General features: G+C 38.2%; 1 protein-coding gene across 2 annotated transcripts in view; it reads right to left on the minus strand.

The window, feature by feature from the left end:
- Positions 1–23,213, minus strand: part of LOC117403078 (MAM domain-containing glycosylphosphatidylinositol anchor protein 1) — a 193,418-nt gene that overhangs the window by 25,905 nt on the left and 144,300 nt on the right. Inside the window, exons 12-15 of one of the 2 annotated variants that reach the window (XM_034004979.3) lie at positions 17,483–17,660; positions 15,476–15,499; positions 13,279–13,431; positions 11,118–11,273 (exon numbers count right to left, since the gene is read on the minus strand). In XM_034004979.3, coding sequence (XP_033860870.3) covers positions 11,118–11,273; positions 13,279–13,431; positions 15,476–15,499; positions 17,483–17,660 — 511 coding nt within the window. The remainder of the gene's footprint in view (positions 1–11,117; positions 11,274–13,278; positions 13,432–15,475; positions 15,500–17,482; positions 17,661–23,213) is intronic. The other variant, XM_034004980.3, reaches the window with a different exon arrangement.

Here is a 23,213-nt window from a genome sequence, read left to right on the forward strand (position 1 = left end):
ACACTGCGCTTCACATGTATAGGACCTCCGTTGAGTCCACACACTGGCAAACGACAGGTCTTAACTGAAGTACTGTATGTCTGTAAATGTGAAGCTACGGAGTTTGCAGATCTGGGTCATTCCTCTGACCTTGGCTTCCATTAATAAAACTCCAGGTGAGTCAGGTGGGATTAGACTTGTCCTGCTCACTCACATCCTGGAGGCAACACAGAAGCGCACACATACGCATGCACACAAACACACACGCACACACAAAATCATACAGAATTAAAGTGACACATACAGCGATCAGAATTTTCATATCCTTCTCCCAAGTCCTGGACTTATTTTTGCTGAATATCAAAACAATTTTATGTGACATAAAGTATATGACAGGCCCATACAACCGTTGAAAATGAAAATCATTAGAAATCAGAAAATATGTTAGCATGTTAGGCACACCCGAGATGATTTCAATGTGTTATGATGTACAGCACATCGGGCTGTTCTAGAGGGTGCTGTAATTATTCTATGCAACACTTCTTTAGACCTGTGTTTCATCCTTAGGAAAGCTCTTTCCTGGTTATTGCATGAACTCGATGAAAATCCTTCAGCTGTGTTAAGAGGAAAACTCTAGGGCTGCTAACAAGTGCTGGTGTGAAGTGATAGTTCAGGAGGGACTGGAGAGCTTCATAAATCCATGTCAGGTACATTTAGAGCAGCTATTTACAGAGCCCAGGCAGGGAAAGCAGCCAGATCCAACAATATCTCTCTGTATTCCACACTCTTCATGGCAGTCATGGCAGATTCTCCATGTTGAAAATAATTCAGGACAGAAAAATTAAAAAAGTCTTCCCGTCTTAAGAATAAATAAAGTAGATTTTACCTTCATAGTAAACTGCAATGGACTATAGAAACTAAAGAAATGTGCAAAGTTATCCCTTAGTGTAACTTGCATAATGTAACAGGGCAGAGGCAACAATGCGCATCACAACCGAGGGTCTTAACCACGATGCAAAAGAGCCAGGCTCATCTGCATTCGTGGTTAGAGAGCTTGGAGCCTCATCACATCTCTAGGGGAGAGAATCTATAATGACAGTGCATCACACAAAAGCTTGTGATGCTCCTATGCAGGTCCTATGCACATGAGCCCCACATATGTGTTGCTGGGGTGTGTGTCAATTAAATACCCTGAATATAAATTGCTGAGTTTACTCCACACAGAACAGAAAACACTGTTCTTAAAGGTAAGTACAGGTAACTAATGGTAACTCCCTTATAGAAGTTTACCACAGTATTTTTGCAGAGTGTTTTTTTAGTTTTACCATAGTTTACCCTGGTTTGCCATGTCTATGTATATGCTTTACCACGCCTTGTTATTCTTTACAGTGCTTACCCCTGCTTTATCATGCTTTCACTATGCTTTTATACACTTTTCTATGCTTTTACTGTAGGAAACTTATTAGGGCTACAATACCTAAAAGTACTCTTTTTACAAGGTGTCTATTAATAACAAATAGTGATTATAATATACTAAACAGATGGTACTGTTCTTAAAGGTGCCGGTAAGTATGGTATTGCTAAAACCCAATGGTCAATGACTCTCTCCTCAGACTGGGTATAAAAAGCTGCTGCTGTGTGTGGTTCTCAATCAAAGTCATTCTGGAACCTTGGCTGTATTTGTGCAGACAGACTGTAATCAATCCCGTTATAGAATGCGTTAATCAGCACTAATGGCATTTACCCGTGTGCTTGATGCATGTACACGCAGCTCATCTCCTTACTGTCTGCAGGCAGCTATCTCCATGCATATACATGCAGCTCATCTCCTTACTGTCTGCCAGAAGCTATCGCCAATGTTTAAATGTTTTAGACTCAGAATCTGTACCTTCAGCTCTCCCTGCAATCAAACAGTTGTGTATTCAGATCTACCTGTCATAAACCAGAAAAACCCTGGCACTCTGAGAAATTATTTTTCCTTCCCTCCTCTGGGGCTTATTGAAGTTCGAATGCATCATTTCTGAGCACTGAGTCATCAACTGGCCTTCGGTCCAGGTTTGTGTTAATGCACTTAATTAACATGTAACTGTAACACAAGGTGAAAGATCTTTCTGGTTGCTATGCTCATCCTGTCTCAGGCGTTCCCTTTAATTAAAAAAAACACCCCAGGTACCTGTACAGTGGAGAAGGTCAGTTTCCATTTAATTAAAGTTGTCGTGTTACAGTCAGTTTTACATTCTTTCACTATGCTATATATTTTTTTTAATAATACGTTGGATTCGATTTTGATTGTTCAATGGTTTGTGTTGACCCTGTTGAGAAAGAATCTCTGTGAAATTGTCATCGTTGTCGTTGTAGTTCATAAGGGTCATTCATTGCAGTGTCTCATTAAAAAGATGCTCATTCCAAATGAGATGAAAATTGTTTTTTAAGAATTACATTTCTTATTTTAAAATGACGGGGGGAGGGGAAAATAAATTATTGAGAATGTCAGATAGTAGTTCTACAATATACCCATTCATTTAGTCATTCAGCCATGTCTTTACTAATGTTTCATTGTACCATAACAGAGACGGCATCACTCATGTTCAGACTGTCCCTTACAGATACTTAAAGTATTTACTTAGAAGTGTCTGTTCTTTTACTTCTAAATAATACAGCAGCTTTTAATACAATTAATCACAAAACACTTACAGGTAAATGGAACAGGGCATGCAGACCACTCACAGAGCATTGTAAATATTGTACTCTCTTTGTCTAGCCTATATATTGCAAGAATATTTCTGTCAATGAGGGGGCCTGTACTGTAGTTGTGACTCTCCGTGCAAATGGCCATTGTAAGACACTTGTTAGACCTGCCACAGATATGTATACTTTATGACTAGGCTTGCTCCTTTTTGAGGTTTATTTTTCAGGGGTTCACAAAATATTTTAATAAATCATCTTTTAGAGTACGTATTTGACTGTAGGTTTTGCCACATTCAGTTTGAGTCATTTCTAATCAGCTGAGTTGAGCCATGATTGATTAGGGTGGAGAAACTGGTATCTAAAGTCAACAATAGGAAAGCGTTAAGTATTGACACCCATTTCATTTACTGTGATTTTCCTTAGAATGGACATCTCCACCCCACATCTGGTCAGATGCTAGTCAGAATAAACTTAAAATTCTCGCCTTAAGTAGCAAAGCCCCTGCCATCCGTTGCAGAATTAACAGTTTTCCTGATGTTTCAACAAACAAATTGAGTCATTTAAAAAATAAATATGTTACTCTTAAAGATGATATTCTGAGAGCAAGTCACTTATAACCAAAAGAAAGCTTAAACTGCACAGCCCAGTAATCACCAGCATTACAGTTTTCATTATTATGCAGACAATAGACAACTGTAATTCACCTAATACTGGTTTCCAGGGATGTTTGGAATTGATTTTAAAATTATTCCCTTAACTTTCAGCATTAATCATGGGTTGCCACGTGTGCAGCTCATCGATTTCTGGTCTTTAGGTACAGTTTCTTCATACCAGCGCCTAGCGGTAAAATAGACAGCAGTATAACCACTATATAACTTCAGAGCACAGTAAGTGCAGCTTCCATTACGCTCTTGAGTGAGAGTGAAGATACTTTACAGGTGCCCTGCCTAGCTACATTAGTCCTATAGACAGAAGCCCAGAGCAGATTTATCATTATAAGTCGGAGAAAGGCAACTTGTCAGGTTAAAGCAGTTCTTCTGCAAAGTTTGGTTTCCTTGAGAAAAGTGTAATCTGGCAGAGTGTATCAAAAGGTGCAGCATTGTTAAAATCGAAAACTTGTTTGGAAGCAGCAATGAATCACAGTCTGGGGCCTGTGGATGAACGCCAAGCTGTCGGGGAGCTAGCTTGTCACCTCCCCCAGCCTGGGAGTTAGCCGACACTGATATCACTCTCATAGGCAGAGTTGAGGAGGACAGCCAAGCCAGAGCACTAATACAGCACACAGCCTGCACACTGTCGCTCACAAACACAACCCTGTACAGAACCCAAACTATCTCTGCCAATGTAATGAATTAGTATATGTTCGGTAAAAAGCACATGACATAACTACTGCAGTTGGCAAAGCTTGCAGTTTGAAAGATGGATGTTATGACAACTAGAGTACCAGTGCTAGTGTCCTTTACAATGACTATGATTGACTGTGATTTACCATGTTTTTACTATGTTTGAACCACAATCTATCCAAAAACATTTTACATTCAAAACTGGCCAAGTCAGAATAAAAGTGCCATCCATAAAAATATGTGATATCTACAAAAATGGCCAAGTTATAAACAAAAACTGCCTATTTACCTATCTCTCATAATATGTCCACAGATATTAAAATACTGTTTTGTGTGTGATTTTTAGAGTTATTTCCAGAAAACTAAATTGAATGGCACTGAAACAACTGGGATAGCTGTGGCAATGCTCTAGATTTCCCATAAAGTTTGTCCTGTATAAGTAGTCACAGTAGTTTTCATCCATCCATTATTCTAACTTCGCCGGAATAACTACCATGACTCCAAATCACTATCGGTTTGTCATAAATCTACTGATTTCACTGACACTGAAGTCTGTGGCCAGCCTCCAACTGAACTTCAGATTTGAGAAACAGCTGAAAGCTATCAAATAAAGAGAAGTCTTTAGCTGTGACTCAGAATACTGTAAATCAATTTACAGGAAGCAAACTAAACCGGCTGCCAGGTTCCTAAATTCAGTGTAACAGGTAGTGTGTCAATAAGGCAAACGTTTGCTGTATTTATTTTTAAGTGATACAAAAATATGGATATTTACACTACTCTTTCAGAAATGGGAATTTTCACAGGGAACTACATATTACACAGCAATGTTGTTAAAGGGAGATAAGGAGAAAAACTTGACAGAACATCCTTTTTATTAAAGAAAACTGCAAATCTACTGTCTACCAATCTGTGTTGAAACAAAGTTCAATTAATTGGAAAGCGACTATAAAGTTAGCAGACGATGCATTGTATCAAAAGTGAGTGAGTGAGTTAGGTGATATAAGTGATGAGATGTCAAATCGCCCAACATATTTACAGCAGCATCTATGCAAAATGCAATTTACAAGACCCTTATCTTGTGGTACAGTTTGATGTAATTTGAATTTAGGCCATACAACAACAGAACTGCCACTTTGAAAATGTCTATAAAAAGCAGTATAAACGGAGAGATATCTTTTGGCATTTTTTATTTTAATTTTTTTTATCATTTCTGACCACCCGAAAAAATACAAAAACTTCAAGCAATTAAAGTGTAGATACGTTCACAGGGCAAACAATTACTTTAATGTAAACCAAGGCACACAAACGTAAATGCTGCCAACATTTGAAAATGGATCACCTAATGTACTGGCTCTCCAAGCCCATTTTACCAGCTTTTGAGAATAAAGCTACAGGTTACTGTTTCTGTGGGGTCCTTGACTATTCATCATGTTTCAATTGAATGTAGAATGAATAAACTACAAGACCAAAGGATGGAGTCACAGAAATATTTTAAATGAACTCTTTAAAGTACATCTCTAGGAATGATTCCCTATGTTCTGGTGTAAAACCAATCTTCAAAACTACCCCACTGTCTCTTTGCTACTTTGCCCACCCACAGTGCTGATTGTAAGAAGAAAGCCTTAGGCAACAAGGTCAGCTGTTCCAATGAACTTTTAGCAGAGGTACAGTCAGCCAGGATTTATTTATTCTGTGAATAGTGTGAGACATGCAGAGTCACTCCTTACATTGAGCTTATTGTGAGAGGCTCTCTCTGCCACGGCTTCAGTGTAACTCAGGAAGCAGTGTTGTTGAAGATGAAAAGTGGTTTTTTTATGTTGGTTAATTTAGCTTTGAAAAGAGGTCCTAAATCTACAGAAATTGGCCATTAAATATGAATATGCACCTGGAGATTGCTCTGAGTGTGTTAACAGCTGCGTGCCCCAGTTAATCAGGAGACTAGACTCTTAGCCACATGCTTATCAGCCATTCAGACCAGCTGTTCAAATTTCCACACACCTGTCTCCTCCTCACTTCATTATCTGTCCGTATCTATAAACTGAGACTACTCTTTTTTCCTGTTAATTAAACACTATTTAATAATAATAAAAACCTGTTATCACAAAAAAATATATCTTGAAGTGGATACAGGGTCTGCAAATTGTTCATAAGCAGAGTATAAACACACTTTTTAGACTTTGGAGTCAGTGTATGTCCTTCTCTTTAATATTTGGTTGATTAAAGAATGACTCAAATAAAAAAATACATCTTGACATTCGGAACAATCAGATAAAATTTCCCCTATTTTTTTGCACTATATTCTTCGTAACCCATCCAGCAGTTGTCTTTTTCCTTCAGCATTGTTTACAATGCACCCACTGCCACCAAGTACTGTATTGATTTACTAGCATTGATGCAAACAAAAGTCTCACTATTTAACTAGGTAGCGACACATAAACTGCTAGATTTTGAAACAATCATTATACCACTTTGGGAGTGAAACTGATGAGGGGGTGCGGCTTGAGAACATACAAAACAATAAATTACGCTCTAATAAAATTATGCTTATAGCCCATCTCTATGGTAACACAAACTGTTTTACTGCTGTTGGAAAACTGATGCAGACCTAACCTAATACTGCTGCCATAAATCTGACATCAAAGTTCAACCACAATCAATCAAATGCAGGAGTATTAGCACAGTAACGTTACAGTAGGCTGCCATAACAAATGCATGCTGTTGTTCAATATTAATCTGGAGCGCAAAGCCATTCGTTCATCTGGCATGTCTTTGCTTTGCACAGTGTATCATTCAGCAGCAAGCCGCGCTGGATTTGTTACACTGCCTCCTAACCTAGCATTATCTATAACAATGTTCACACTGAGACAGGTAATAACACCAGCTTCTCGCCGATTCTATGGGGCTGCTTTTGCTTTTGCAATACAGAGAGAAACTGAGCAGTATGAGTGAGTATGGGGCAGCTGGCTCTTTGAGCTAATATATATATATATATATATATATATATATATATATATATATATATATATATATATTAAAAGAACATTTTTAAAATTTAAAACGAAAAAAAAAATGATTGTAGTTGATGTACAAATATATATGTAGTACGTGTTAACTATACTCTGTTCTGAGACCCACCTTTTGCAAACCAGTTTGGAGCCGCTAATCTACATCACTTCCTTGGGAGATTATAGTGTGTTTTATAAAATATGAATCAAAAGTATACGTTTAGCATTTTTTTTTATTCACCATACAATAAGGATTACATCTTGATTAGTTTCACGAAAAAAATGCAGTTTAAAAGAGAATATTAATAATACACGAATGAAGAGATTCATTGATACTGTATCTTTGTCCCTTAAACACATTTATGTTGTAAAAAGTGTGTGTGTGTGGGGAGGGGGGCACATTTTTGTTTTCTTTTTATAAAATTAACATTAAGTCATTTTATAAGACCAATAACTTGGCTTTGTCCCGTTGATTCAAAATGCATACAGAGCGTAAGGTAATTTTATAATTACTGCACAGCCAGTGATGTATTATTGCTTACGTGAAGGAAACCAGGCATTTGGAATATTCAATGAAAACACAGAGCATGTGTGTCTCCAACACAAATTCCAGCAGTCTATTCAATGAAACCACAGAGCATGTGTGTCTCCAACACAAATTCCAGCAGTCTATTCAATGAAACCACAGAGCATGTGTGTCTCCAACACAAATTCCAGCAGTCTATTCAATGAAACCACAGAGCATGTGTGTCTCCAACACAAATTCCAGCAGTCTATTCAATGAAACCACAGAGCATGTGTGTCTCCAACACAAATTCCAGCAGTCTATTCAATGAAACTACAGAGCATGTGTGTCTCCAACACAAATTCCAGCAGTCTATTCAATGAAACCACAGAGCATGTGTGTCTCCAACACAAATTCCAGCAGTCTATTCAATGAAACTACAGAGCATGTGTGTCTTCAACACAAATTCCAGCAGTCTATTCAATGAAACCACAGAGCATGTGTGTCTCCAACACAAATTCCAGCAGTCTATTCAATGAAACCACAGAGCATGTGTGTCTCCAACACAAATTCCAGCAGTCTATTCAATGAAACCACAGAGCATGTGTGTCTCCAACACAAATTCCAGCAGTCTATTCAATGAAACCACAGAGCATGTGTGTCTCCAACACAAATTCCAGCAGTCTATTCAATGAAACCACGGAGCATGTGTGTCTCCAACACAAATTCCAGCAGTCTATTCAATGAAACCACAGAGCATGTGTGTCTCCAACACAAATTCCAGCAGTCTATTCAATGAAACCACAGAGCATGTGTGTCTCCAACACAAATTCCAGCAGTCTATTCAATGAAACTACAGAGCATGTGTGTCTCCAACACAAATTCCAGCAGTCTATTCAATGAAACCACAGAGCATGTGTGTCTCCAACACAAATTCCAGCAGTCTATTCAATGAAACTACAGAGCATGTGTGTCTCCAACACAAATTCCAGCAGTCTATTCAATGAAACCACAGAGCATGTGTGTCTCCAACACAAATTCCAGCAGTCTATTCAATGAAACTACAGAGCATGTGTGTCTTCAACACAAATTCCAGCAGTCTATTCAATGAAACCACAGAGCATGTGTGTCTCCAACACAAATTCCAGCAGTCTATTCAATGAAACCACAGAGCATGTGTGTCTCCAACACAAATTCCAGCAGTCTATTCAATGAAACCACAGAGCATGTGTGTCTCCAACACAAATTCCAGCAGTCTATTCAATGAAACCACAGAGCATGTGTGTCTCCAACACAAATTCCAGCAGTCTATTCAATGAAACCACAGAGCATGTGTGTCTCCAACACAAATTCCAGCAGTCTATTCAATGAAACCACAGAGCATGTGTGTCTCCAACACAAATTCCAGCAGTCTATTCAATGAAACCACAGAGCATGTGTGTCTCCAACACAAATTCCAGCAGTCTATTCAATGAAACCACAGAGCATGTGTGTCTCCAACACAAATTCCAGCAGTCTATTCAATGAAACCACGGAGCATGTGTGTCTCCAACACAAATTCCAGCAGTCTATTCAATGAAACCACAGAGCATGTGTGTCTCCAACACAAATTCCAGCAGTCTATTCAATGAAACCACAGAGCATGTGTGTCTCCAACACAAATTCCAGCAGTCTATTCAATGAAACTACAGAGCATGTGTGTCTCCAACACAAATTCCAGCAGTCTATTCAATGAAACCACAGAGCATGTGTGTCTCCAACACAAATTCCAGCAGTCTATTCAATGAAACTACAGAGCATGTGTGTCTTCAACACAAATTCCAGCAGTCTATTCAATGAAACCACAGAGCATGTGTGTCTCCAACACAAATTCCAGCAGTCTATTCAATGAAACCACAGAGCATTTGTGTCTCCAACACAAATTCCAGCAGTCTATTCAATGAAACCACAGAGCATGTGTGTCTCCAACACAAATTCCAGCAGTCTATTCAATGAAACCACGGAGCATGTGTGTCTCCAACACAAATTCCAGCAGTCTTCGGAACTTAATGGGGGGTTGATACCTGTGCTGCGAATACCCTAGTATCTAGAATTCAGCCAGTATATGCTGGTAAAAATTATTTGACCCAAACATATTCATTTCATAGCAGTCAGAGTGGCTTAGACTGTCCTTTGTGGTAAGATCCAAGATGTGTTTAACTCGCTGCAGTGCATTATGAGTGAACAAGTGAGCGCAGAGCTCCCAGTATGATCTGCGGGAGGCAAAGGTGAGTAAAGGCAGCAGCAGCAGACAGAGCCGCTTGCTGTAGAAATGGAAACTCACAGTGACATTTCCCTGAGGCACCCTGCATCTGATCTTCTGAGTGAATAATTCACAATAATGCACAATAAAAGGGGTGTCGGGATCAAGCCTGTATGCTACAAAGCTTTTCACTAGTGTCAGAGCCATTCTCCCTGACTGATCAATTCCAATGGATTTGGTCCACCCGATGATACATTCTTTATCTACAGTATGCAAATAAGAATAAGTAACTGTTCCCCTTTCTCTAAACTTAATGCAAATAAAATTATATATCTATATCTATATCTAATCTATATACTGTATATATATATATTATATATATATACTGTATATATATATATATATATATATATATATATATATATATATATATATATATATATATTAAACAAAAGCATCTTTCTTAAACTAGGAAACTTCATATCACACTGGACACTGGGTTCCCCCCATTTCAATGTACGGAAATTAGTACTAGGGGTACAATATGTTCAGGTCACTGATTTAACACGATTAAACCTCATGCAAAGATATGTCAGTACAGTGCAACCAATTTTGTAAGTCATTAGCCATTCTTGGGTAACCATCACAGGACTCATCAATAACAGATTTATTTATATCTAGATCCTGAATCATTAAAGCCAGTTTCTTCGAGCTACTGAGCCCTTTTGTGTTGTGTTTTGCTTCATTAAGAAAGCAGTTTGTTCTTTTTACTCGTACTATAGACATGGGAAGGCTTTTGGCTGTTTAAACAAAGAAAAATAGCAGCCAAGAGATACTCAAATTAAACTTCCAGGGTAATTTAAACTGAAACAATCAGTTAATAACATGCTGTTAATAAAATGCTGTTTGCTGTCTAAAAACCAGAAGGGCTCCTTAGCAGACGATATAGGTTACATCTGAGCAGGTGCTGACAGCTCCACACAGAATGTACAGACTTCTGTACTGCACAAAACCGACATACCACATTTACAGTAGAACTGCTAAAACCAGTGTCTATGTATGTATCTCTCTTGTGTGTGTGTGTCTCTTGTGTTTGTGTCTGTCTGTGTTTATGTATGTCTCTCTTGTGTGCCTCTCGTTTGTGTGTGTCTGTGTGTGTGTCTCTTTGTGTGTTTCTTGTGTGTCTCTCTGTATGGGGCTCTTGTGTGTGTATGTGTGTCTGTGACTATGTATGTATCTCTCGTGTGTGTGTGTCTGTGTATGTATCTCTTTGTGTGTCTCGTGTGTATGTGTGTGTGTCTGTGTCTGTGTCCATGTATGTCTCGCTGCGTGTGTATCTGCATGGGTGTACTCACCAATATGCTTGCCATACATGTGGTAGTAGAAGGAGATGCAGAAGGGGGTATTGTAAGGGCCCTTTGCCTTGGTCGTCACATTATACAACGGGCTGACTAAGCGGGCTTTGTCGCCTGGAACCCGGGGCCGAGAGGCTTCGATGTACATGTAGTACCCTGCGGAGAGCCAGAGAGAGAGAAGGAGAGAATGATGCTGTTTCTACACACAGTACTACACTTTTCCTGCTGAATGTTAGATGGGTATTCGTCTCTGAACATGAATGTATCGTCACCTCCTGCTGTCTTCTTCAACACCACATACAAGAGGTTTTGTTTGGTGATATTAACGAATATATACACACTGCCTTTCGAGACCACAGATGTCTATTTGTTCTTTATCTTCAATCTCCACTTCTCCCCGGAAGAAGAGACATTTTTGGAGAGCTATAGTACATATTTAAGCTGATCTTTTAAAAGGTATCACCAAGAAAACATCGGCACAGAACTTGTCCAACAGAAACACTGTTGGACAAGTTCTGTGTTTTTTTATATTCTTACATGACGTGTCAGATTATATCATGAAATAAGTAAGGGATAAACAACGCTAAGTGTGAATCGGTTAAAATAATTTACTGTTTCGAGTGCCATTAGGATTTTCAAGTGGATTATTTTCTTACCAATTCAACACTTTGTGTTGTTTATGCCACTTAAAACATTTCTTCCTAAATGATACTTGAGATTCGATAATGAGATTCAACTGATTGTTAATTTTTAGACAGTTAAAATGTTTGTCTCTCACACATAGTGGGAATGTTGTCATTAGTTCCTCTGAGTTTGAGTTTGAAATCCCATTTAGGACAGACAAAAGTGCCTGCTGTACATAAAGATAGTAGCGAGGACAAGGTTTTAGAACATGAAAGTGGCATTATAAAAATGCAAAAAACAAAGGAACCAGGAATGGAGAGTACAGTTATTGATTGTTTTACCAAACCTAAAGCAGATGAAAACCTATTTACCATTGCCAGCAATCCGATTTTGAGAATTACGCAGACAAAATGTAAGTGGGCTGTAAGCATGTTTGAACAGTGGTTAAAAGAAAGAAATGCAAAAGCTATTTGTAATGTGAAATGCTAAACTGAAATCGCAAGCCATGTGTAATACTATTAACTAATTGTTGAAATTATTGTTTTGCGTGTGATGCCACAGAAATGTTTTAGTAAGAGTAAAACGATCACACTGACTTTTGTGTATAACAAGGCCAATGAAGTCAAGCCTCGGATGGCAGAGCAAGTCAAGGGTCCTGGTGTACAAAGTAGCTGACTGTAATGTGGTCAACTGGGCCAGGTCTGATCATGATGAACTGTTGCTTCTTAGTGTAAAACAATATGTAGATTTACTGTGGATCTGGGAATTAGGGATTTACTGCAGGAGTTGATTCAAGTGAATCCACCCTGTAAGAATTATAAAAGATTTGACACCAGGATGCGAGTGCAAGCACCACAATCTGTTAAATGTATTGTGAAAAGAAAACTCTAGTATAATATAATTACTCAAAGGAATAATTATATTTCAGTTTAATAGATGCAGTTCAATACATTCGGATTATTAAAATATTGCCTTTAACAAAACATTCTATAAAACAGTCCTTAATGATAGTCCTTAATGAGTTTTGTAATTAATTTAGCACCAAGAATTTTAATGGCATGAAAAAGTGTGTATATATATATATATATATATATATATATATATATATATATAAATGGTATATAATATATGTATTGTGTATTAGAGCAGGTATTTGGGTAAATCCCTCATTCTAATTAGCATTCTCCCTGCTCCACATTTATAAATGTGACCAGGCTAAACTGCCAATCAATGGCACACTTTAGTCTGGCACCAATCTCACAATTTTTGTTGGAGGGGAATTAAACAGAATGCAAATATGTTTCCTAAAATCCCTGCCCTAATAGATACAATAGATGTAATAAATACAATTTTTAAATCTATGCGACAGAAGACACTTCACTCTGTCAGAGGAGCTAATGTATATTTTGTAAGTAATTTACACTGCTGTGTTTTCTGTTATATAGTATGTATTGTGGTAGAGTACCAGTGATTTTTGTTCTCAACGATGTACTGGTATTAGCTCAGTTCTTCTTATACCTGTTAATACAGACATTACCTTCCCGGGTTCCACTGCGGTCTTTGGTGGGTCCCGTGTTGGGTGAGCGCTTGGGATTCTGGGTATTGGCATTCTGCCGCGTCCAGTCAAAGTCATCCTTCTTGTCTTGAGTAAAGCCACAGATCTTCTCCACCTCAAAGCCGCATGCCTGGTCTGTTGGAAATGAAAAGGAGACAGACTTTGGACAGGGGGTAGGAGACACTTAACACAGTGGTGAGGCTGTAAAACAGGTTACACAGCTTTGGTGTTGATGCTGAACCATTGGAATCCCTCTTATAAAAGTTTACCATAGTAAAACCATAGCAAAGTGTAATAAAGCACAGTGAAAGCATGGTAAAGCATAGGTAAGCATTTTAAAGAATAACAAGTTATGGTAAGCATATTAATACGCATGGCAAACCGGAGTAAACTATGGTAAACGCTTAGTATAACTAGTGCTGGGACGAACACAGAATTTTCATGTTCGGATATTCGCTCTTAATTTAAATATTCGTTCGGATATTCGTTCGTTTTTCAAAAAGTAATAAAAGCCATTACATTGCTCTGAATGCAGGCAGAGACAGCATAGCAGCAGGGTCAGGGGGCATGGCCGTGGTCCCTGTGTGTGTGCCTTTATTTTACAGCAAGACCTTACAATATGTAACACATTAAAATAGAAAACTATCCCAGGAGTAAAGAATAAGTTGTGTACGACTTACTTTACCCCAGTGAATTAACTATAAAACAAAGGATGCCAAATAGCAGTTCAAGTTAAACGTTGTTTTGTTTATTCCTGAAATAAATATTACATAAAGTTGAAGTGTTTAAAGTTAAAGTTTTGTTTAAACCGTTTTGGTTCTCGTTTATTACATTCCACATTACAGAAAGTCCCAACAAAATATATATAATATATACAGTCTATATAAAAATCACTACACAACATTTTCAGGAAGTTGGGTACTGTTTAAGCGAGGTATTTCAGAATGACGTGCTTGCCTTTTTTCTGTCCCATGAGATTCTGGCTCGCTCTGCAGCACAACGCATTTTTGTCCCAGATGGCTTTCCATAGAGCTCACTATGCATGCGCGCGCATAATCTGGTTTGTTTACCTTTTGCTGTCTAAAACTTTTAAATAGAGGCTTAAGATCTGCTGTGTTGATTCTGTGTTATATATGGTAAATAAGTGCAAGGTATTTTTGTAATTTCTAGCGAATACGAACATCTGATTTTTGTATCCGAATACATGTTTGCCTCAGCACTAATTATAACCATGAGAAAAGCATAGTAAAACTGCAAAAATGCCATACAAAAATATTGTGGTAAGCTTTTATAAGGGCCTTTAAGATATGACTTGGTGAAGTTTTCAGATCAATCGGCTACTAGGATGCACCAACAGGCCGAATGACCTTCTCTCGCTCATACATTTTCTTATGTTCTTATTATGTCCAAATCAGTGGAGAGAGATAAACCATCAACAGGCAAACCAACATTTTATACAGTGGATGGGGATTGTAAGAAAACAAGCTCCGGGCATGGGTAAACCTGGTGTGATACAGACCCGTGTTGAGTTCATGCAGCGTGCACCAGTAATGGGGAGCCAACCCGGTAGCAGATAATGCATGAACAGAATATGAACAAGGACCTGCTGATGACGACTCTATTGGTGATAATGATAAATGATTCTATAGGATGACAGAATATATAGATGATATCGCTGATGTTATTAAACCCTTGAGTGATGGACTGAAACACTTTCACTCTGGATTTAGATCTGTTTTTCCGCACCACACACAGATCTAATGATTTTAAGGGCTGCTAATAATTTCCCTCCCAACTCTAGCCTTTTGTTATCTGGCTTTTTTACTTGACATTCACAGATTTTCTGTGGCATAAGTTTTATAGCAGTACCAAATCTAACAAAATAAGTAACCAGGAATTTATATACAATGCAGATCCCGAATAATTAACAACATTTTTTTTATGTGTCTGACAACATTAAGATTGAAATTATTTGTTGGCAGTTCCAGATTGATACAACAGTATTTCTGCGTTTTTCCGATTTGGTAGGACGATGTGCAGATTGGTAACAAGAAGATGAGGTTGATCTACTGGAGACAATGGGAATTGTGATGATAGTATAGAAGAGGATAACGTGGAAGATGACAATGATTTAATGAGGATGATAATGATGATGACACTGATGCTAATTCCTTCTTACCTGAACGTCCTGGGTAGCTGTAGGCTATAAATTAAAGAAAACAAAAGTAGGGAAGTCTGTTACTGCCAGTTGTTTTTTTAAATCGACTCATTTTAAAATGTGCAAAGGTCTGCAGGACCCTAGAGCAGTCAGTTAAAATAAAAGGTCGTAGTATGTTTTGCATACAAGCAGCAAGAGCATCACCCCCTCCCACTGGAGTATTGGTGACGCTGTATGGCAGGAATTGGACTGGCCAGTCAATCTGATATTACACATGGAGTCAGTGCTATTCTGCCAAAAATGGTCATACACTTTAAATCCGCACTTGTGCTGTGCTATAGTGTAATACTCACTGCACTGTGCTGTGCTGTGCTGTGTTGTGCTGTAGTGTAATATTTACTGTGCTGTGCTATAGTGTAATACTCAATGTGCTGTGCTGTGCTATAGTGTAATATTTATTGTGCTGTGCTGTAGTGTAATACTCACTGCGCTGTGCTGTGTTGTGTTGTAGTGTAATGCTTGCTGTACTATGTTGTAGTCCAATACTCACTGTGCTGTGCTGTAGTGTAGTGTAATACTGTACTGTGCTGTGCTGTTGTGTAATACTCACTGCTCAAATACTTCACAGGTCAAGTGGAACTACAGCGTCGCTGTGTGTGTTTATAGTGCACCAATGGGCGATCACAGTGTGTTGATTGGGCGATAATTGTCGGCAGTGTTTCAGTCTAGCGACAGTCGAACGATGGAGTGTAAACCTGCCTTAATACTCACTGTTCTGTGCTGTGCTGTAGTGTAATACTAACTGTGGTGTGCTGGGCTGTAGTGTAATACTCACTGTGCTGTGGTGTCATTGTGTTGTGCTGCGGTTTTCTGGAGTGTAAGCTATAAAAGGAAGCTATAAAAATGTGGGGAAGCTATAAAAAAGGCCAACAAGATGCTCGGATATATAGTGAAAAGTGTTGAATTTAAATCAAGGGAAGTAATGTTAAAACTGTACAATGTATTAGTAAGACCTCATCTAGAATATTGTGTTCAGTTCTGGTCACCTCGTTACAAAAAGGATATTGCTCCTCTAGAAAGAGTGCAAAGAAGAGCGACCAGAATTATTCTGGATTTAAAAGGCATGTCATACGCAGACAGGCTTAAACAATTTAATATATTCAGACTTGAACAAAGAAGACTACGTGGCGATCTGATGCAACCATTCAAAATTCTAAAAGGTATTGACAATGTCGACCCAAGGGACTTTTTCGACCTGAAAAAAGAAACAAGGACCAGGGGTCACAAATGGAGATTAGATGAAGGGGCATTCAGAACAGAAAACTGGAGGCACTTTGTTACACAGAGAATTGTGAGGGTCTGGAACCAACCCCCTTGTAATGTTGTTGAAGCTGACACCCTGGGATCCTTCAAGAAGCTGCTTGATGAGATTCTGGGATCAATAAGCTACTAACAACCAAACGAGCAAGATGGGCTGAATGGCCTCCTCTCGTGTGTAAACATTCTTATGTTCTTCGCTGTGTTGCTGTGTTGTGCTGTAGTGTAATACTCATTTGGCTGTTCTGCAGTGTAGTACAATACTCATTGTGCTGTACTGTGGTATAATGTAATACTCACTGTTCTGTGCTATGCTGTGATGTAATACTCACTGTTCTGTGCTATGCTATGATGTAATACTCACTGTTCTGTGCTATGCTGTGATGTAATACTCACTGTTCTGTGCTATGCTGTGATGTAATACTCACTGTTCTGTGCTATGCTGTGATGTAATACTCACTGTTCTGTGCTATGATGTAATATTCACTGTTCTGTGCTATGCTGTGATGTAATACTCACTGTTCTGTGCTATGCTATGATGTAATACTCACTGTTCTGTGCTATGCTATGATGTAATACTCACTGTTCTGTGCTATGCTGTGATGTAATACTCACTGTTCTGTGCTATGCTGTGATGTAATACTCACTGTTCTGTGCTATGCTGTGATGTAATACTCACTGTTCTGTGCTATGCTGTGATGTAATACTCACGCTCGCTGTACTCGATGATTCTCATGCTGGTGTCCCCAGGGCCAAAGTTTGTGATGGGGGTGAGCCGCACCTCATAGCTCAGCGGGATCTTCAGGTCAGAGAGTATGTGCTGGAGAAGTACCCCCTTCTGAGGGGTCCCCACCTGGATCTGCTTTGACATGTAGCTCTGGAAGTTCAGCTGTGCAGAGAGACATACGGGGCACATTACTCCATAGCGCCATAGCGCACAACTAGCACCTTCCTCCATACGAGACAGGGAGGAGCAGCTATTCTTGCTGGTGAGAAAGCTTTCAAATCAAAGCAAATATAAGGCTATTGGGAGATTCTGTACATGTCATCGTGTGCCAGGAGCTTGTCCTAAACTGAAAGACAGAAAGTTGTTTTCTCTGTGTGAAAACACAATCAGTTTTTCAAATGAGAACCCTTTATTGTTATTTACCTTAATGCACATGTACATATTGGTAACGATAAAATGTATTGCATATTGGGGTTTAAATCCATACATTGTCTAGTTCCCCTCGAATTGGGCAGGACATTTTTCAAACATTTATAAACATGTGCGTTTGAATAGGAGGCCTGTCCTAACTGAAGGCAAAAGAAAAGCATGTGAGAATGTGGTCAAGCTAAATTGTTTCATCATTTGCCAATTTAGCCTCACCACATGTAAAACTGAGGATTGGGGAGACAGTTCCTCAGTTCAGCTCAGCAACTGCAGCTACTGTGTCCTGTGTCCACTGTTCCATGTGATGGCCTGCCTTCACCCCAACGCTACCCTTTCACAGAGGATGTATTAATACTGCCCACTGTTGAGTCCCTGTATTAACTGCCTTATTTCCATATAACGTTTGACTTCCAAATTGATAATGCAAATAATATAACAATAACAATAATGCTACTATTCCAGAAAGCCTGCGTTACAGCACCTACATATATTACACATAATAACATCATGTCTTGTGTCATCCATTATTAAGGGAATCATTTAAAAGGACTTGATGTTCCAGATGACTATTAACTATCTGACCTCTCATTAGACATCTCTGGATGAGTCTGCTTTTTTTTTTTATCATTCTCCCGTAATCAACTCAGCTTCTGTTTTAACACATTATTTGAGATTATTATTAATTATTTGGGGTGTGTGAACTATGCATCAGCTGCAGAGTCACTTACAACAATGCCTCACCCTAAAGATGGAGCAGAAGGAGGTTAAGTGACTTGCTCAGGGTCACACAATGAGTCAGTGATTGAGCCAGGATTTGAACCAGGGACCTCCTGGTTACACAGTGGTCAGTATATCTTATACAAAGGTTACCAGATGACATGGATTCCATTATCAGTGAGCAATAAATAAACAAGGCTTTCAGAGATATCGTAAACTGCCAGAGCAAAGGACACAATGTTTACAGCCAAGACACCCACAGCATTCCCGTCTTTAACCTTTTAAACCCTCTCTGCCAGTCACTGGTGCAGCTTGCATGATTACATCACTCGGGTTCACATGGTCTTAAAGAGTAGCTGGGTTCTGAAAAAATATAGCCTTATATGTCCCCACATGTTGCTACAACTGTTTCAAACTGTTTCAAAGCTCTTTTCAAAATGCACTGGGGTTTGAGATCTGTCCTCTAAAATCACTGCAAGTGCTCTGGCTTTTCTGTTCCATACCACATCATGGATCTTTATTATGTTAACTGTTTGACAATGTGGGCAAATAATCCTTACATTATCAGTGCACTAAAGAGGCCATTTTGAAAAGAGCTTTGAAACAGACTTTAAAGTTGTAAGTGTAAAAAGTTATCATGATGTTAACAATGAAAATAAAAATGACAGGAATGTTATTTAAACAGTTGTAGCACCACGTGGGGATGTGGAACGCTGTATTTTTCAGAACTTCTACTTACTCTTTAAAGGTCATTCTTAACACAATATAAAAAAGTAATGGAAATGTACACAATATATATTGGTATTTGTTTAACCAATTACAATATTTTTTATGTTTATTAGAAATTCCTGAATCCGATATTCGATTTTTTATGGTTTACAATATGTGAATAGCTTGTGTTTTAGAATTGTATTTCACATTGCACAAACTACATGACAGAATTTACTCACACCCACACACTCACACATATTAATGATATTCTGTGGGGTCATGGAAATTGAATACTACTGTAAATTGCATGTTCTTGTGTAAGTAATGTGAAAAAATACATTCCAGTAACATCCATTCCTAAGTCATGGTTCTCCCCTATCAGCAGAGGATTTGTAAACAAGTAATTTCCATTTTCATCTCTCAGCAACAATTCAAAATATAGACATCAACATTAATGTATATATCACTACAGCTATGGCCAAAAGTTTGCTTCATAAAGTCAAATGAAACCTGCTGAATAATGTTGCGGTAACATATTGCAACGCTTTTGGCCATAGTTGTAGATCGTATGTATCTCAGCCTCATATTGTTAAAGTAGCCAGGGCTACACACTGTGTCTCATTTAAGAATTAGCAATTACACTGGCGCTGGGAGCTAGAGTGCGCTGCTCATTCGATTTCAATAAAATATTATCAGTGAATAATGGGATAATTTGAATTTTAATGGGACATGAAGCTCTTACATTGAGAATTACACATGGAGAAAAACGATCGAGAGATGATGCAGGGACCCCTGCAGCAAATTGCCTCGCTTTGCTCAAATTATTTTCTAGTTAATAAAGATCTTCTTTCCTATCACTGTATTAGTGAGACTGATATTTCCACTTTCCAACTCCACAGACATCCATACAGACACACTTTATCATTTCTATCATACTCTAAGACATTATTTTTCTATGATATCATCTAAAATCAGTGCATTATCATCTCATGTAACTTTGCTATCCACATACTCATCTACAAGGATGAGAGACACAATTCATCATTCATAAAAAGAATCCTCACGATCATAGCCAGATGACAATAAACGGTACTAGGAACCAAACTCTCGTATAAAAAAACCCTTATATTTAAGAGTAGAAGCTGGGCTCTTAAGCAATAATGCATGAGAGGGCATGGGTTGTGCTGGATATTGTCACTTCTTGGTGTGTTGTTAAGCATGAGGTGCAGGCGAGTACCTGCAAACAACCAAGAAGTGACAATATTCACGATAACCCTCAAGAGCCTTATTGCTTTTATAAAATAGATTTATAAACGTTTTATAAAAAAAGAAAGGAGAAATCTATATAGTTTCTAAAAATGTATTAACATTTTGAGGTACAGTATAACCTTCCACAACAGAAAATAGTCCATATGAACTAAAAATAATAAGTAAAACATGTTCTTTTTTTTCAGTAATATATATATATATATATATATATATATATATACATATATACATATATATATATATATATATATATATATATATATATATATATATATATATATATATATATATATATATATATATATATATTAATTAAGACTTTAAATAACTATAAAAACCTTGCTTAGATGTGTTTCAGTTCATTTTACTGACTTTAAATGACTATCAAAAAAACATTGCTTAGTTGTATATCTGTGAGGTACCTACTGCATATTCTAGATAACATTGTTGCTAGGTATTTCATTCCCATTGGTGCTAGCATATACCAAACGGCGCAAGAGTTTAAGGTTCTTTGTTGGGATGAAGATTATTCATTATTAAGTAATTCATTTAAAGTCAAATTGTATTTTTTTTTTTTTCGAAAGCCAGTCGTTTAAGCATTTAACAGTCCAATTTGTTTGTTTTGTGGTATTAATTTCATTTCTTTTATTTTTTTAGGACATAAGTGTTACATTTTTGTACCTGTAAAGAGAGTGTGTGCACCGTAGTAGAGGAGAAGAGAGACAGTGAAGAAAGGCGAGAGTCAGATGGGTAAGACATTGCATGTAGTAATGTAAATACTGTCGAAAAATATAAAAAATATCCAGTTAAAAATGAATGAAGAGTCAGTTTCATAAAACAACGGCTGATACCAACTAAAAGGGGGAAAATAAAACTGAATATGTGACAACTGGATCCGACTGAAGTTACAGAAAATTACTTGTATGTATGTACTACAAATACAATACCAAAACAGCATCTTGTTTAAAATAGCAAACTGGTTCATAGTGAAAATTAACATAAACTGGAAGATGTGACAAGACACCTTGATGTCTTCAGTATCTTCCATGACAGCATGTATTTTGACAGTTTGTTTTCTTTGATTCTGGTGGTGCAGTTATATGTGGTTAGCACATGTGCAGCGATTTGCCTTTGTTCCTAAGTAGTTCCTAATTGTGACACCATGCTGGATATTGTAATGGCTTGGAGCACTGATGGACCAATCAGCATGCAGCATTCTAAGAATCTGTTTTATAAAGTTTTTTATACATGCAGTTGGCCATGATATAATTGTAAAATAAATCCCTTCTAGAAACAGCTCACAATCTCTATCCCTTTCCAGGCAGAGGTACGCTGTAAACTCACTGCACTTGAGAACTTTATAAGACCAGAAGGCAGCGGTGGCCTGATTACACATTCTCCGCAATCTCTCTGCCCCCTGATCCAGTCACTTCATTTATCAGCGGCCTGAACAACCGATCCCAAAGTCGCCAGCACCGCTCCGTCGTACCATTCATCAGCAGACTTCCTGATGCCTGTCTGCACTCCGCTAAGGGACCTTATCAACAGCGCTGACACATCCAGACACGTCAACACAGAGCAACACTGCAGTGCCTGCACAGGACACGCAAGTATGGAAACACTCACTGCAGAAGAAGCAAACCTAGTCTGTTAATGTCCTAGGTTTGGTTCCTAATCCATGTCAGGTGTGTACAAGGTAACGCATACTTATTATACATGGTTATCATTGCACGTGTCACCAAGTTGTATTGCATTAGTGTAAGTCTAACTGTCTTTATTTAAATACTGTTCTAAACACTACAGTCACTTTAGAAAAAACACCAAACAGTTTATTTTCGTCTTATAAATGGCAGTAGAGTGTCTTGACATCTCCTTTTTTTCCTTCAACTCCTAAGAATATGTTGAAGGCAGATGTGGATGTGGGTGACAGGAAATACAAGAGGCACTCTTCTAAAAGAGGAAAGGAATCAAAAGGCTTCTCAGGAACAACCTGCTAATTAACTCCTCGTTCTCCCTCAATCACTCCATGTCTCCATGACCCCCCTTCCTCTTCCCTTCTCTCCTCTCTCTCTCTCTCACAGAACATCTGAAACAGGGACAGGAATTAAACCGAGAAAGCTGTAAAAAAATGACACTAAATTACCTGAGAACATATCAGGTCAAAAAGTGTGGATGTTTGTGTGGTAAGGAAAAAAAGAGTGATTGCAAGCTTTTTGAGAAATGTGCTGAAAACATACAACGAGCTGTATTAGGTCTGCCACAGGAATTTCATCACAAGCTTCTCTCCCCAAACCCCCCCGCACACACACACATGCACACTCACACCTTTCTATTATGTTGGCTATCTGCTAGACCCCTGAGACACAGGGACAATTACACTACACAGGCACACATGTGAATGCTGAAAGTACCAAAAGCATAGGCTGAAGTGTTTATAGAAGCATGAAACATTTAGAAGAATTTAAAACAGGCATTTACAGTATCTCTTTTTCTAGGAACTCAAAGCTGCTAATAATATATTTATTTTAGCATAACATAAGTCAGAGTTGTTTTGCCAGCAGGTGGCTTACAAATTGTCTCTTTGTTCAAATA

Source organism: Acipenser ruthenus, chromosome 5, assembly GCF_902713425.1.
Source record: "Acipenser ruthenus chromosome 5, fAciRut3.2 maternal haplotype, whole genome shotgun sequence".
Classification (NCBI taxonomy): Eukaryota; Metazoa; Chordata; class Actinopteri; order Acipenseriformes; family Acipenseridae; genus Acipenser; species Acipenser ruthenus.